General features: G+C 53.3%; 1 protein-coding gene across 3 annotated transcripts; it reads left to right on the forward strand.

Annotated features, from left to right (window-relative positions):
• Nucleotides 1-2,074: 2,074 nt before the first annotated feature.
• IRF5 (interferon regulatory factor 5) lies at nucleotides 2,075-14,430 on the forward strand. Of its 3 annotated transcripts, none has more exons than XM_082632681.1 (9): nucleotides 2,075-2,602; nucleotides 7,250-7,459; nucleotides 9,442-9,631; nucleotides 10,062-10,126; nucleotides 10,616-10,649; nucleotides 10,828-11,097; nucleotides 11,325-11,717; nucleotides 11,807-11,925; nucleotides 12,229-14,430. In XM_082632681.1, exons 2-9 carry the CDS (start codon nucleotides 7,265-7,267, stop codon nucleotides 12,472-12,474), a joined length of 1,512 nt encoding a protein of 503 aa, XP_082488807.1. In that variant the 5' UTR covers nucleotides 2,075-2,602; nucleotides 7,250-7,264; the 3' UTR covers nucleotides 12,475-14,430. The 3 variants fall into 3 exon arrangements, with proteins under 3 accessions (XP_082488807.1, XP_082488805.1, XP_082488806.1); XM_082632679.1 differs by having other exon boundaries at nucleotides 2,521-2,603; nucleotides 7,254-7,459; XM_082632680.1 differs by having other exon boundaries at nucleotides 2,521-2,603; nucleotides 7,254-7,459; nucleotides 10,876-11,097.
• The last annotated feature ends 2,143 nt before the right edge of the window (nucleotides 14,431-16,573 follow it).

The following is a 16,573-nucleotide window of genomic DNA, read 5'->3' on the forward strand; positions in this document are numbered from 1 at the left end:
CAGGGTGTTTAGACAAAGTAGACTTTGCTTTGCCGCTTTCTCCTGGTACATAGGAGGTGCTCACTGAGCATTTGTTAAATTTAGGCCTCACAGTCCATCTGTGACCGTGATGTTATCATTCTCACCTTACGGGCAGGAAATGGGGCTTCCAAGAGAGTCCGAGCTTTGCTCAAAGTCACACAATTCCCGAGTGGTAGAGCCAGGGTGTGACTCAGCCCTGTTGGAGTCCAGAGCCCAGTGCCTAGCCAGCAAGTTCCCAGAAACGGGAGGACATCTGAGGACCAGGCCAGCCTGGGTAAGCCCGACAGCCCAGACTGAGGAGATGGGTCTCCTGGATGGGAGGTACTGGGGGCAAAGCCAGCTGTCATCTGCCCAGGCCTGTGTTGAGGGGGGCAGGTCCAGAGTTGGGAGGGGGTCTTGTCCAGCTGCCTGCTGGATCTCTTACCTTCTCTCCCCACCACTCACTCTGAGCTTCTTTCAGTTCCCTTTGGTGATGTGGCTCCCCCATCCCCATACACAGATGCACACAAATGGTGGCTTCTACAGGAATCAGGCCTCTCACCACACCCTCAGTCTGATGCCCCGGCCAGGGGAAGTTGGGGCAGGGGCTGTCTCACCACTGGGAATAAGAAGCCTGGATACACGTCTCTGCTGAGGCTCCTGGGGCTGTGGAGGTCGAGTCTCCTCGTTCCCCGTGTACCCCGGTCCCACTGCGGGGAACTGGGAGTGATCACACGGGGGTCACCAGTGTAGTCTCACTTCCCCTTTGCTTGTACTTCAAGCTCAAGGGCAGTGCCCCTTCTTCTACACACAGCCCCATGAATGGTTCTTGACAAAGTTCAGAGACCCTAAGGGTGGGAGGCCTCACCTGAAGACACGGGATCGTGGGGAGGAGTGCAGAATCCTAGTCTCACGCTCCCTTAAGCTGTGTGTGGTGCATCTAACAATAAAAGAAGGCTCCTCTTGACTATTGCTCCAGATATATTTTCTAGTCCAACATAGAATACTTTCTATTAAGCACAACTAACCTCCAATGAAAAAGGTTCGTATTTTAGGGGCAACCATTTTCAAGTAAATAGCAGTTTCATATTTAAAGAAAGAAATACAAAACAATCTCCCTATCCTCATTTTCTGCATCCACACTTTAAATTTTAAAAATATAAAATAGTGAAAGATTCAGCAGATACAAATAATAAAATACATATAATTATATTCCCTTTTATATTAGGGCTATGCAAGAGTGGGGGAGAGGGAGAGAGATGCAGGAGAGAAGAAAAACAGACAACACATAAAGAGTCATGATACAGATCAGGGGTAAAGACCAACCTAGGTATTCCTGCAGAGATGGAGAGGGGAGGGGAAGGTCAAAGTTCTGATTCATCAACTAATACGGCTGTATTTGTTAAAAAATACAGGCTCTAAACGTTAAAGTGCAAATAGTGTTTTTTAGAACTTATGTATTTTAGTTTCTACCTAAAATTTAATCAACTGACGTAAATTTCCTTCGTTTAAAAATATTTTAATTAAAAATTACTATAGAAAATAGAAGACAAAAAGACAGGAGTGGTCCCTGAGTAAGCTGATTCCAGTGGGAGTCAGACATTAAAATCCTAAGTGAAAACCAGCGAGGATGAGCCTCAGAGGCCAGGAACCCGACCTAGGAAGGGAAGTCAAGCTAGGAAGGGAAGCTTCCCAAAGGAGGTGATGCTGAGACAACATTTGAAGACGAGCAGGAGTTCCCAAGCGAAGAATGCTCCTGAAGAGGGAACAGGATGTGTGAAGGTTGAGGCCAGCGAGGAGGTCCACGTGTGGAACTGAAAAGCGTTCAGAACGGCAGACGGGTAGTCAAGATAGCGGTGAGTGAAGAGGTGGGACAAGCGACCAAGGAGCTGACCCTGAGAGGCCCGGAAGGTGATCAGGGAGGGGACCTGGGGCAGGCAGGTGCGAAGGTTGAGAATTAGAAAGGAACAGAGTAGCCTGAGGACCCCTGTCTGCAGGCACGTCGTGGAGGGGGTGTCTGAGTCTGGGTGCCAGCGACCCTCGGCTGGGTGCCAGTGACCCTCGGTAGAGTTCGCAGGCTGGCGGGCGAGGGCCGGGGGCTGTCTATCAGTCCGCCCCACCGCGCTGGTACGTGGCTCAGTTGATCGCCAATGTCCGCACCGATCTTGAGCTCCCGGAGGGACAGGCTGGGAAGCTCCCAGGCCCAGCCGAGCACCGCGGCAGGGTGGGGTGGGGGGCTAGGGGTGTCGAACGACTATTTCGCGCTTCCCGATTGCTGAAGGAGCTCAGTAGTCAGTCCAGGCTACCTCGCCGCCTGGCGTCTTCCCCAGGCCCTGGGCTGCAGGGGGACCAGCCTGGCCCGAGGCTCAGCCCGGCCCCTCGGTCGCTGGGTCTGCGCGGGGACCCCACGGTGGCTTCGCGGGGCAGGGCGGGGCGCTGCCCGCGCACCCAGGCTCGGCGGCCTCGGCCCAGGGGCGGGGGCGGTGATGCGGAAGTGCCGAGAGGGCGGGCGGACAGACAAGCTCGGCTCCGGGAGGGCGCAGCTCGGCCCCACCGCCTGGCCCGTGCTCCCGGGAGCAGCCAAGCGGGCGCACCGCAGACAGGTAGGTCTCCGCTGCCGCGCGCTCCTCTCCGCGCCCGCGGGGCACCCGCTGGCGGCGGGCGGGGGACCGGAGTTGGGAGGGCGCGCGGGAGGGGTCAGCGCCGGCTTCTCCTAGCGCCGGAGCTCGGTGGGGGGGGGGACGCGGGGTGGGGGTCGCGTAAGGCAGGGCGCGCCCCGCCGTTCTGGCGGCCTCCAGGATGCCTCCTACCTCCTGATTAGCGTGGGGTGCCCCTCACCAGCAGCCTTCGTCCCGAAGGCGCCCGGGGAGCCCGGAGGCGCGGTCGGCGGAGTAGGCACTGCTGCCAGGGGCGCCAGCTCTGCTGCTTCTCTCCCTTCGTCTCGCCACCGCCAAGGATGGGCAGCGCCCGGGCGCCTGGCTTGGGCCATGGGAGGGGCAAGCCCCGATTCCCCCTTTCTGTGCACTCCGATCCCTCTTCCTCTGGCACCTCTCATCCTTTCGAGTAAGAGAATGAGGTGTAAAAAGGTTCATCCTCCCTGGATCTTAAGGCCAATGGCAAGAATTCGGGCACAGAGTGTGTAGTAAGATGGTGTCAGGCAGAGGCGCCGGCCGTCCTTCGACTCGTGGCCGAGAAAAGAAGGCGCTGACCCTCCTCTAACAGAGAGAAACCACGGGCGCGATACTTCTTAGACTAGTTCCCCCGAACTTAGAAACGAAACAATTAAGAGTCTAAAAGTGGAAGGAAAGTGAGACCAGCGTGACCGTGATGCGGGATAGGAGATGGTGAACACCTGCGCCGGGGTTGTCTCCGCGACCCCAGAGCCGCCGGATCCGGCACTCGGGATCAGGGGCGAGGGGGACTTTCCCGGCCACCCTGGGCACATCAGAGCGGGGACGAGGGCGGGGGCGCCACCAGCCGGAGAAGCAGTCCGAGAGGCAGACCCTAAGCCAGCGCCCCGGGCGGGGTAGGGGGGTGGTGGTTCCGTGGGCTGGCCCAGGAGGCGCGGGCAAGCCACCCGGGGAGCACCTGCGGGGGCGGCCCAGAGGGCAGGACCGGGCCTGGGTTCCACGAGCGCCCAGAGCTGGGATGAGTGACCAGGACCAGTAAGGACGAGGGCGGGGCCGATGCAGGAAGCTAGAGGCCCTCGGGAGGGGCAGCCGGGCCAGAGCAGAGCTATCGGGCTAGGGCGCTGGGGCTTCCAGCAAGTCAAGAAAAGCCATGGGAAACCACCCTTTTTTACCTAAAGGCCCTATCTTGGGGTTTTCCCCCTGCGCCTTGGCCTTACCCCAGCGTGCCCCCGAAATGAAGCCGAGAGAAGCTTCTTTCGCCGCATCAGCTGCCACAGAGCCTCAACTATTCTCAGGGTGTGGTCAACTCACCATGAGAGGGCGGGGCTTAAGGTCTTGCCGGAGGCAGGGAACCCCTTACCTTCTCCAGGAGCTTGGTGTGGAGTTTGTGGGGAGACGTCTGAATCAGATAAACTCGGGAGGTGCAAGGGCTTTCTGATCTGCCCACTACTGGGGACTGCAGAGCTTCCTCCCCTAGGGGGTCCCTGGTGCCCACAATGTTCCAGGCTCCTCTGGAGGCTGGCTCCTGGGACTTCAGGAGATGCGAGGCCTCGCCCCCTCAGGAGGAGCTCCTGGGCTGCCCCTTCACCTTTGGGGGCTTCCTCGGGTCCTCAGCAGGCCACACCTCCTTTGATGTTCCCATGGAAGCTGATGCATGCACTTCCGCCTTTCCGCTCTCCAGTGCTCAAATCCACAAGGCTAGGTCTGAGGGCTGCAGAGCGGCCCAGCTGTCAAGGATCAGGGCAGACCCCCTGACTAGTCTGGCCTCTGATAGAAAATCAAGTCCTCCTCCCAGCAGCAGGTAGCGGGTGTAGGATGGAATTTCTCAGGGCTGTGCTATAGCTTCTGGGACACCCTGGGAATCTGGGTGACTGCTTCTATGTGGAGGGAAAGTAGGGATGGAGCACTGAAATTCGGAACTCCTGGCATTGGGATAGTCTGAATCAGATCTAAGCCTGTCTCCCGGTGGGAGGAAGCCTCCTTGGGTAGCTGATGCCGAGCCTGGTCCTGGTGCACCTGGAGGCAGGCAAACCCCCTGTGGCTGAAGACCCTTCTGTGGCATGCTAGACAGACCCTCTCTTGGCCCTGGTCGGGCTTGTCATGGGAGGCTCTCTCTACAGCCCCTCCCTGTACTGCTTGAAGGGGTTGCACCTTACTGTCAAGAGGTCAGAGTTATAACTTCAAGACCTTTGTGTTGAAAAGCAGTGTTGGCCCAGGCCAGGCAGTATTCCTCGCCCTGACTTCCTCCTTGCCCTGGGCAGAGGACCCGACCTTTCTGGCCTCCCAGCTGCACCACCACCTTTGGCACAGCTGCGGGCTGACCATGTGTGTGGGTCATCAGGAAAGCTTGCCTTGTCCTCTGTGTCAACAGAGCTTTCCTCTGTCCACCTTCTCTTAGCCAGAATCGCCGGCTACTGGTGACTGCCACCCCTCTATTCTAGGACCCAGGCCTTTGGGAGGGTGGGGATGCTACAAATACATATTGGGTGAGGCTCTCCAGCGCTGTGAACCACACAACGTACAATGACTGCCAGCGGGTTTGGGGGTCGGGGGATGGGCTACAAGGTGAGAGATTGAGAATTTGGTCTGGGGGACCCAAATGTGATTTTCTCCACATCCCTTCCCTCCCCCAGCTCACAGTGAGTCAGGTTTCCGAGTTGTCCGGTCTGGCCACTTTCATTTCCCTTGGGGCTGGGTGGAGGCTAGTGCAGAAAAGGGAACCAAGCCACCCATCTTCTGAGGCCTGGGGGCAGGGCTGGACGCTCTCCTACCTTCCTGGTCCCAGCCCAGCGCTGGGCACTGCTCTGAGGAGAGGCCTGCAGATGAGACTCCTCAGCGGCGTGGAAGTGGCACTTAGCTGCCACAACCCAACAAGGTACTGGGGCAGGGAATTTCAGGGGAAATTCCAAAGCAGGCCTGGGAGGATGGGGTGTGTGTGTGTGTGTGTGTGTGTGTGTGTGTGTCCGTCCCAGTGCAGGCCAGGAAGCCCACCAGGGCTTGTGTACTCCCAGAAGCCGTTGCTCCCAGCAGCAGTCTGGCCTGTGGTTGGGTGGCTTTAGCTGTTAGAAAGTTCTTCAACCTGGGTCTAGTCTGTCTCAGTGGAGGCTGTCGGGGTGTTGACTTCAACCCTAGTCTCTTTGTCACACGGTGGTACCTCTCATTCCCACCCCACTGAGTGTTCCCTTCACCTACCCAGATATCCCATTTCCTTCAGTCATTCCTTCCCTGAGAGGCCTGCCCCCCTGAGACCCTCACCTGCATCACAGCCCCTGCAGCCTTCCTCTGGTCTCACCCTTGAGTCCGAGGAGGATCCTGGGGAGAGCAGAGCTGGTTGTGGGGCGGGGGTGGGGGGAATAAACAGCTGGAGGACAGATGCTTCCAACATCTGGTTGGTATTTCTTAAGTCCTATTTTGGTCCACTGAATGGCCAGGTGTCCGGGAGGGGGGCGAGTGGTGAGGAAGAAGAGCAGGAGGCACTCCTGCCCTCGAAGAGGTTGCCCGCCCACCTGGAAGGTGAACAAGATGGGGAAGAGGCAGTGCAAGGCTGAGTAAGAGCCCCAAACCACTCATCTCAATGGAGAGGAGTTCAGGACCGCCCATGGCACTCTGGAGAGGGGCATGTGAGTGCCGGGGGGCCCACCCCAGAGGCCAAGTGTGGGCACCCTTGTTCCAGGAAGCACGGCCTCTGGAAAAGACCGTGGCCACCACATCCTCATCGCCACCACTCCCTCTCCATTACTTGTGGAGCATCTTCTGCGAGGGACAGTGGTACCAAGGAAGTGGGAGAGAAGCATGGTGCCGGGGCAGTGTGTGCCCTCTTACACACACGCTTGCACACCCACCTAACTCACACGTGCTCAGAAACTAGAGCCCTGGGCGGGAGGCAGGCTGATTTCTCATCGTGGCTCAGCCCCTTGTTCCTTCCTTGACCAGCGACAGAGTCCCCTCTGAGTCTCAGGACGGGGGTCGGTCCTTTCTGTCTCTGACCCTGGCTCACAGGTTCTACCTTTGTCTTAGCGGGGTTTCCTAGAAGGTGGTTTGGTGAGGGGTTCTCTGGAGGAGAGGGAGGGAACAGGGGTGGGGCAGGAAGAAAGCTAAGCAAGGATGTGGCCTCAGCTGGAGACTGGCTTCAGCCCGAACCCATGAGGAGCCTGGAGCACACATTTGCTCCACCTGAAGCCAGGGGACCAGCCTTCTGTCCCCGTGTGTCAGTCACCCACTGGCTGTGGGCTGTCCCCCCAAGAGTGGAGGGGTGGGCCTGGCCCGGGAGTGAGGCAGCCGAGGGTGGCTTTGTGCTGTGCCGGCCTCACAGCAGCAGGGGAATTGATACACTGCCTGGCACGGGGCATCTGGGTGGGTACCCACAGCATCCACTAGAGCTGTACACCCTCTCCTTCCTTCCCCCCAAACACAAAGCCCACATGCAGGGACCCTGTGACAGGAAACCTGGTGGCTGGAGAGGAGAACTGACTTGAGCACCTGGATGGACAGCAGTGACTCCGGCCACCCATGCCGGAGGAAGGGAAAGCCCTAATGACCCGTGCCTCGGCGCCCACACGTCCCCTGCTGCAGGGAACAGCCAGCTGACGTGCTGATGTGCTCCCCCTCTGCTCTCTCCGGCAGACGCCTTTGCCATGAACCCGCCTGCCCCCGCTGCCCTCCCTCCGCCCCGCCGCGTACGGCTGAAGCCCTGGCTGGTGGCCCAGGTGAACAGCTGCCAGTACCCGGGGCTTCAGTGGGTCAATGGGGAAAAGAAATGCTTCTATATCCCCTGGCGGCATGCCACGCGGCACGGCCCCAGCCAGGATGGAGATAACACCATCTTCAAGGTAAGCCCTGGACAGGTGTACCGCCTGGGCCTCTGAGGCCCCCCTCCCTAGAAGAGAACTCTCTCTACATCTCAGACTGGCCACTCTCCGAGCTGCCTTGCTGCAGGTGACCACAGGCCTGGGCTAAGGGGCCGCAGGCATCATCACAGTGCACATCTTTCTAACCTGATCCCCAGAGCAAGGTGAGGACTGAGGGACCCCCCAGGAGACCTTCCTGTAACTCCTTCTCTTCCTCCTTGTTCTTGTGTCATTTTCATCACACGTGAGCGCCTGTCCAGGGTGCACGTTTGGTGTACACGTACGCTAGAAGAACACCACAGAATTCCCCCTTAATCTTAATACTAGGAGGTAACTACTGTGAATATCTTTTGCTTACATTTCCAGTTTACTGCATGTGTGTGTATATGAAGTGCAAACATGGAATCAAACCATAGATTCTATTTTATAACCTGTATTTTTCACCCAACATCAGGACTAGCTTTCCTCTCCAACAAATGCCACAGCACCTTTAGTGACCACTGAATGTTCCATTGGAGGGGTTAGCACACTTTAGTCACCCAGTCCCAGTTTTTGGACACCTCAGGTGGCTTTCAGGGTCTCTTGTGTTGAAGACCACATTGCCATGGACGCCCTCTAAACTCTTACCCATGGCACATCTTAAATGATTTTCTTTGGGGTTAGTTCCCCGTTAAACATTTCTGGGCCAAAGGGAATGCTTCGTTTTAAAGCTTTGGCTACCTATTTCTTAGTCTTTGCACTTGGTATTTACCTTTTCAAGGTTCCTTTCAAATCAATTTCTTATTTTTGAATAGGTAACATGGTCACACAATTCAACATTTAAGAAGTGCAAAATGGTTAACAGCAAAAAGTCTCCCTTATGGGAGACTCTCTCCCAGGCACCCAACCCCCTCCTTTGGGGCAATTAGTGTTATCAGTTTCTTGTTTATCCTTCCTGAGAGATTTTTGTGCATATACAAGCAAATATGTACCTATGCTTTCCCCAACTTTTGACAAAAATGGTAGATGTCTACATACTCTTCTGTACCTCATTTCTTGAAGATTACAACATGTTAGTATATCGAAACTTCCCTGTTTTTTTTTTTTTTTTTCTTGCTGCCCAGTATTCCATTCTATGGGTTGGCCATAATTTAACCAGCTCCCATTAATGGACATTTAGATTATTTGGGGTCTTTTTCTTTTGTAAACAGAGCTGCAGTGAATAACCTTGTATGTGCAAACTTTTGTGCGGATGCTTCTGCATCCGTAGGATAAATTCCCAGAAGCCAAATTGCTGGGTTAAAGGGCAGAAACATTTGTAATCTTGATATCAACCACATTGCCCTCCAAAATAATAATACCAGGAGTTCCCTGGTGGTCTAGTGGTTAGGATTTGGCACTTTCACTGCCACGGCCCAGGTTCAATCCCTGGTCAGGGAACTGAGATGCCGCAAGCTGTGCAGCGAGGCCAAAAAATAACAATAAGTATGATAATTATAATAATAACAAAAGCTGAAGTGTACGGAGTCCATCCCAAGTGCAGACACAGTTCAGAGAGTTTATGTGCATTAGCCCTGAGTCTTCACCGCCACACTGCAAGGTAGGCACTGTGTTGGGGAGATCAAAGCAAGGAGGGGCAAAGTAACCCGCCCTGGCACACAGTGGGCGGTGGCAGATTCCGGATTCAGTTCTGCTCCAGATCCCGTGCTCTTATCCACCATGTCACCCCATCCTCCTCAGAGATTGTACCTATTTGCCACCTTAGGACCAGTGAGTTCAATGCCCTTCAAAGCACCTAGATTTCCTTTAGCTTGTTGGAGCCCCAAGGGACTGGCCTCCTATCTCCCACCTTGCAAACGGGCACTTGGGCTCCACCAGTGTGTCGCTGAAGGTCTCACCGCACAGCAGTGACTCCCGCTGGCCAGGAGGGGCTTTTGTGAGGGGTGAGGTTCTCTGTGGTCGCCTGTCTTGTCTTCCTGACCTAGGCCTGGGCCAAGGAGACAGGAAAGTACACCGAGGGGGTGGACGAGGCCGATCCGGCCAAGTGGAAGGCCAACCTGCGCTGTGCCCTTAACAAGAGCCGTGACTTTCGCCTCATCTATGATGGGCCCCGGGACATGCCGCCTCAGCCCTACAAGATCTACGAGGTCTGCTCCAATGGCCCCACTCCTGCAGGTATCCTGTCTGGCCCTGTGTGGGACACCTGGGAGGCTATGCTGGAAGGGCCAGGGGTCGCTCCAACAAGCAGTGGTCGGGGGCATGCTGCTAGGTCATAACATCCAGGGCTCCCAGGAGTGGATCATTTGTGAGGCCAGGAATGGCTTGGCATGGACCAGGCCCCCAGGTTTGTCTTCCTCAACCCATCCTGGTTCTTGGCTCTTGACTCCAGTGAATGTAGGTCGGGTGGCCCAGGGAGCAGAGTGCCATGGGGTTAGGGGCATCCCTAGTGATTGCTGGTGGCTGTGCGGCCCTTCACTCACTCTGTGTTTGGGCAGTTCTGGGGAGGGGGAGGAGCCAGCCGCGGCAGGAGCTGCCACATGGAGCCCTGGTGGCCTTCCTCCTCCTCCCCCACTGAACTCCTTCTCTTCTCTCCCTCACTCTGCAGAGTCACAGCCCAGTGAGGATTACACTCTCGGTACAGGAGAGGAGGAGGAGGAGGAAGAGGAAGAGGTGAGCTCGGGGGCCGCTCTTCGCAGCGTCTGCCTGCGCTGATGCGGTGGGCCTTGCTAGGGTGTTGCTGCTGTCCTACTCTGCTGTAGGATGGAGCAGGTCCATTCCTCTGGAGCCCTGCTGCTGTTTCTGCAGCTCTTCTCTGAGTTTCTTCTCTCGGGATTCTGGAGACAGGAACAAAGTCACCACCTTGAACCTCCCTGGGACTTTGTTGGTATAAAGCATGCTCACACATGGTCTTGCCCTCAGCAGTTGGGGCTTAGTAGGTATTACCACCTGCAGAAGGCGGAAACTGGGGCGCCGAGAGCCTACTGACGTGCCTGGGATGGCCGAGCTGGGCCTGGAGGCAGGGTCTGGCCTCGCCTAAGCGGAAGACCAGGGAATTGCCTTGTGGGTCTCATTCTTTAGCATCAGATCAATTTAATAACCTGTCCTCCCTTCTCTCTCTCTGACCTCCTCCCTCCTCCTTTGCCTGTGTCTTCCTTTCAGCTCCAGAGGATGTTACCAAGCCTGAGCCTCACAGGTGGGGCTGGGAGGCGGTGTGGTTGGGGGTTTAGTATAAGGAGGAGCTGCAGGTACCACGGGTACCTGGGCGGGGGCTGAAGGGAGGCTGGGGGGCGGCCCAGGGCTGGGAGTAGGTGGACCTGGGAGGCAGCTCCTGGAAGTGGCATTGAAGCTTTGTCCGCCGCCACCTTCCGTAGAAGCAGTGCAGCCCGGCCCCCCCATGGCACCCTATTCTTTATCCAAAGAGGATGTCAAGTGGCCACCCACTCTCCAGCCACCTGTGGTGCTGGGTCCCCCTGCTCCAGACCCCAGCCTCCTGGGCCCTGCCCCTGGCAACCCTGCTGACTTTGGGGAGCTGCTTTCTGAGGTCCTGCCGAGCCCACAGCCTGGGACCCTGGCTGCCAGCCTGCCCCCCACAGGCGAACAACTCCTGCCCGACCTGCTCATCAGCCCTCACATGCTGCCTCGTAAGGACCCCGGGGGGGCCTGGGCCGGGAAAAGCAGCGCTGGGAAGGTGGAGGATGACGAGGAGAACAAAAACGCCCACGCCAGTCCCTGCTTGGGTGGAGGAAGGAAGTGGGAGAGCTGATGATGGCCTGGCCATGGGGCAGAGAGGGAAGAGAAAGTCAGTGGGCTGCAGAATGGGGAGGCGTGGGGCTCACGGGCGGGGCGGGGCTGCCCCTCTGCCCTGCAGTGACGGACCTGGAGATCAAGTTCCAGTACCGGGGGAGGCCACCCCGGGCCCTCACCATCAGCAACCCCCATGGCTGCCGGCTCTTCTACAGCCAGCTGGAGGCCACCCAGGAGCAGGTGGAGCTCTTTGGCCCTGTGAGCCTAGAACAAGTGCGCTTCCCCAGCCCCGAAGACATCCCCAGCGACAAGCAGCGCTTTTATACCAACCAGCTGCTGGATGTCCTGGACCGCGGGCTCATCCTCCAGCTACAAGGCCAGGATCTGTATGCCATCCGCCTGTGCCAGTGCAAGGTGTTCTGGAGCGGGCCCTGCGCCTCAGCCCATGGCTCACACCCCAACCCCATCCAGAGGGAGGTCAAGACCAAGCTCTTCAGCCTGGAGCATTTTCTCAATGGTGAGGGCCCCACGTCGTGTTCCTCTTGGTCTCCTTTCATCCAGGGGCATGGTGCCAGCCTCTGACTAAGGGTCTCAATCTCAATGCAGAGCTCATCCTGTTCCAGAAGGGCCAGACCAACACCCCACCACCGTTTGAGATCTTCTTCTGCTTTGGGGAGGAGTGGCCTGATCGCAAACCCCGAGAGAAGAAGCTCATCACTGTACAGGTATACTCCCACCTCCCACCCCCCAACTCTGCTTTGGTTTGAATATTGGGAAATCCTGGGGCTAGGCCCTTGCCCCAGGGTGGAGGCGCAGGGCCCTCTGGGTGGTGTGAACTCGGTGGTCAGAGTTAATCAAGGATCAGTGCTGCCCACACATAAGCAGCCTTTTTATGAAGTAGAAGTTGGTGCCCCATCTTCCTGGTGGATGCAGCCCACCACCTGACCCCTGGAGGACGCCCTCATGCACAACTGGATTGGACAGCCCTGCCAAGGTTCTCCCTGTCCTTTCTCCTCTTTGCCCCCCAGGTGGTGCCTGTAGCAGCTCGGCTTCTGCTGGAGATGTTCTCAGGGGAGCTTTCTTGGTCGGCTGATAGCATCCGGCTACAGATCTCAAACCCAGACCTCAAAGACCGCATGGTAGAACAGTTCAAGGAGCTCCATCACATCTGGCAGTCCCAGCAGCAGCTGCAGCCTGTGGCCCAAGCCCCTCCTGTGGCAGGCCTCAGTGCTGGCCAGGGGCCCTGGCCCATGCACCCAGTTGGCATGCAGTAATGCGGCTGCAGACAGTGACTGGCCCAGGCTTCCAGGGTGGCTGTGCAGACTGATGTGGAGGTGCGATGGCCTCAGTGGGCACCTGGTGGGCGGCAGGGTCCTACCTCTGGGTCCTCTGGAAGTGGATCTGGGTCACGAAGAAGAGGGAAAAGAGGCCCGAGTTCCAGGTTCTCCTCAGAAGCTGACGGAAACTGGAAGCCAGTTTTGCTTTGAGGACTCTGTCTTCCTGGATATGCCTCTCCTGGGCTGGCTGTGGGGGAACTGGGGGAACTGAGCCATCGGCACCAGTGAGGAGGGAAGGAACTCCCCCCAACTCCAGGGGGCCTAGTTGTACAGAGGGAGTTGCCCCAGAGTGACCCATACTTGTGGTTGCCCCCATTTCTTCTGGCAAAAAGAGCCAAGTGCTGTGGGTCAGGTCTCCCTGGCAGGTCCTCTGGAGGGCATGGACTGGATATTGGGGTTCCCTAGCTTGAGCCCCACTTCCTCATCTTTCTTCCTTCAGAGATAGAGATGAGCACTTAGGTATTACACCAGATACTTAAGGCTGGCAGCTACCTCCCTTCAGAGTCCAAGAACCTGGGGTAGAAAGTGGAATTTTACATATTTTTGGATTAATAAATATTAAAAAACAGACTCAGCTATTATTTTCAGTACCGGTTGCTCCCATGCTATTCTACTAGACCGTATGTCTCATACCAGCTGGCCCTCTTTCCCCCAGCACCTGCCCTCCTGCTCTGGGGCCGCTGACACAGGGAGGGCTTGCCTTCCAGGCTGATGAGTCAGTGGGGCCTTCATAAGCACTCAGCTGGCTGGCTTTGCTTTCCAGGAGGAAGCCAGCTGAAGCAAGGGCGAGGACTTTTAAATGTGTGCAGAGTCTAAAATCCTGGGCTGGATTTCAACTAGGGACCATTACAGTCTGTTTCCCTCATATATATTCATATGCTATTAAATATATTAAATATATTAGGACAATGCATACAAATTGGTAGTTCACTGTTTGAATCTGGCTCATAGATGTAATTTTCTGACCTGAACAATTTTGCTCTTATCTTTTTATTTGTAGCTCCAACAGTAATCAACTCATAGTCTTTTCTCATCTAAACTCCCAACCACACCCCCACCCTGAGATTATTTTGAAGCAAATCCTAGACATATTTCAGGTATAAACAGTATGTATCTCTAAAAGACAAGCACATCCTAAAAAACTACAATATCGCACCTAATTAATTTTTATTAAATATCTAGCATTTAAAAATTTAAGACAACTAGAGAAATTTTATTCCCTTGCCATTTAATTGTGGAAGAACTTGCATTTTTTGTTCTGCATTTTGTTTTTGCCTAGATGCTCCTGACTGCATCTGTTAACATATTTTGTCTCCTGTGTCTCCTGTAAATTGGTACTTTGATTCTAGAGGCTTAATTGGATACAGGTTTTTGTTTCGACTACCTTTGACTAGTGGGTATTGGAATTGTTTCCGATCTTTAATTATTATACATAACGCTGTAGTGGATAGGCTTGTGCATATTTATGTATTTTCATATTTTTGCCTGTATATCTTTAGGATGGCTCCACAGAAATGGGATTTCCGGGCCAAAGGATAAATATGTGTCTAACTTTGCTAGATATCGGCAAAATTCTGATAAATCTCTGAGCGTGGCTGTTTTCCCGCTGTCTCAACAGACTACAGTGTCAACTTTTTGGATTTTTGCCAACCTGATAGGTGAGAAATAGTATCTCTACCATTTCTCGTTATGAACAAGGCTTAGCATCTTTATATGGTTAAGTGCCCTGTGCAGATTTTAGTGATTTTTTAAAAAAATAAACAAATTTAGAATAGTCTCAGATTTACAGGAAAGTTGCTAATGGAGTGCCTATATAACCCACAGCCAGTTTCCCCAGTTGTTAACATCTTACATTATACCTTACATTACTATGGAACATTTGTCACAACTAATGAAACAAAATGAATACATCATTATTAACTAAATTCCATTCTTTATTCAGATTTCATTAGTTTTTATCGCATACTCTTTTTCTGCTCTAGCATCCCATCCAAATGATCACATTACATTTAGTCATTATGTCTCCCTAGCCGCCACTGGTCTGACAGTTTCTCAGACTTCCCTTGTTTTTCATGACTTAGATGGCTTTGAGGGTACATTTTAGAATGTCCCTCATTTGGGATTTATCTGATGTGTTTCTCACGGTTTTTGTAAGGAAGACACTGAGGTTAAGTGTCATTCTCACCAGTCATACCGAGTTGATGAATTACAAAGCTTGGCAGGAACATCTGACTGACTTCTGCAACACTGCAGGAAGCTCAGTGGCTGCTGAAAATCTTCCTTGGGCTTCTACTTATATTTTGATTTCTTAAAAATAAAACAACAATGAAAGCAGAAACAAAAAAACAGCATACCTGGCCATCATTTCTTGTAGATCTGTGTGTTGTAGCCAGTGGTGGATGAACACTATCCCTCCCCACCCAAAATAACAGATACTGTAGGTTCCAGAGGTTAAAGGCAGGACAACGCATTGCTATTCACTGCTCCCTAGCTACGCTAAAGTTCCGGTTGGTAGTGGCCTCTGCTAGTGTTTAAGTTGGAATCCAGAGTACTGATGCTCATGGCCCTGGGGATGAATACACCCCTCTAGCACCCTGTAGTTTACCTTACATCCTTCCTGCAGGCCCCTCATCCCCACCAAGTTCATCCTTGTACCCAACAAAATATTCCCTTTTAATTCAAGACTCCTTCCCCTTATTCAGCTTTTCACTGACCTAAAGAACTTTTCAGTCTTTGTTGAGTAGGAGAGAAATATTGACAGCTTTCCCCCATTTTTGTCAGAGGAATGTTCTCACAGGCAACTTTCTCATTTGCTAGTAATACATCTCACAAAAATCAGGCATACCTTGTTGCATAATCTTGAATGTTTAACTTTTCTGGATTTTGGCCTTCATCCCTGTAAAACGATTTAGTACCCGGGCTACACAAGATGGACACATACTTTGCATTCATGAGGTCTTGATGCCATTCAAAAGTTCCTGTCTTATTTATCCTACATTCTCAGTTATTGATCTATTATATAGAACAGGTACATAAAAATTACAGGTTACTTTAGTTTAGTACAATCTTGCTGGGAATAGCCCCAACGGGTGATTTGTGTTTCACATAATCATGGCTAAAATTTCTTCGCTAAGTCAATCATGGAAATAAGGGAACAGATCCATGGGAACTTTCTGACTTAGGTAAGTTCAGGTGCAAGACTCTCATTCTACTTCCACTAGACAATGTCAAGCAGGAACACAATATCTATATTAGGGTACCTGATCCCAAACAGTTCCCTTTTAAATTGAAATTTAGGTGGGTATCCTTGCTATGCCCAAAAGTAACAAGACTATTTGTAAGAATTAGTCTGAATCAATCTGTTAACACTGAAGAGTAAGCAGTGAGAACCATTAATAAGAGTTCTGGATTTCAAAGCTATAGCTGTGGAGAGGATGTTCTTGACATACACTAGGATATGTATTCCAAAGGCTACTTTTTAGTGGCTGGGGAGAGTTATATTAACCCTTCCACATGTTTTCCAGTCCTAGACACAGCTTTTGATGATAAAAGCCAAACTCCTTAAACAGAGAAAAGTCAACTGGTCGTTGCAAGGACCTAGGGTTGGACTAGGCTTCAAAGTTTTACTGTCTAACCAGAAAATGAGCAGGACGGTGAGGGCAACGTGCTGATCCCCAGAATTTGATAATCTTACTCCAAACACCATTCCATATTCAAGTTTTTTTCTCCCCTTCCAATATTGCCTTTTTAGAGAATAAAACTCCGAGTACCATTGATGTTATGCAGGGAGGTTTGCTTCATGGATTCCAAATACTAGATGCAACTCTGTGGTCAAGGTTATTAGCTCAAAGCCCAATTACTATAATATACTGTGTGATCTCATTTATATAAAACTCAAGAAAATGCAAACTAATTCACAGTGATGGAAAGCAGATCAGTGGCTACTTGGGCATGGGAAAGGATGGGTAGAGGCACGAAGAAACCTTTGGGAGTAAAGGGTATGTTCACTATCTTTTCTCTTGTTGCGGAGCATGGG

The sequence above is a fragment of the Mesoplodon mirus genome (assembly GCF_964341445.2).
Source record: "Mesoplodon mirus genome assembly, chromosome: 9".
In the NCBI taxonomy this organism is placed as follows: Eukaryota; Metazoa; Chordata; class Mammalia; order Artiodactyla; family Ziphiidae; genus Mesoplodon; species Mesoplodon mirus.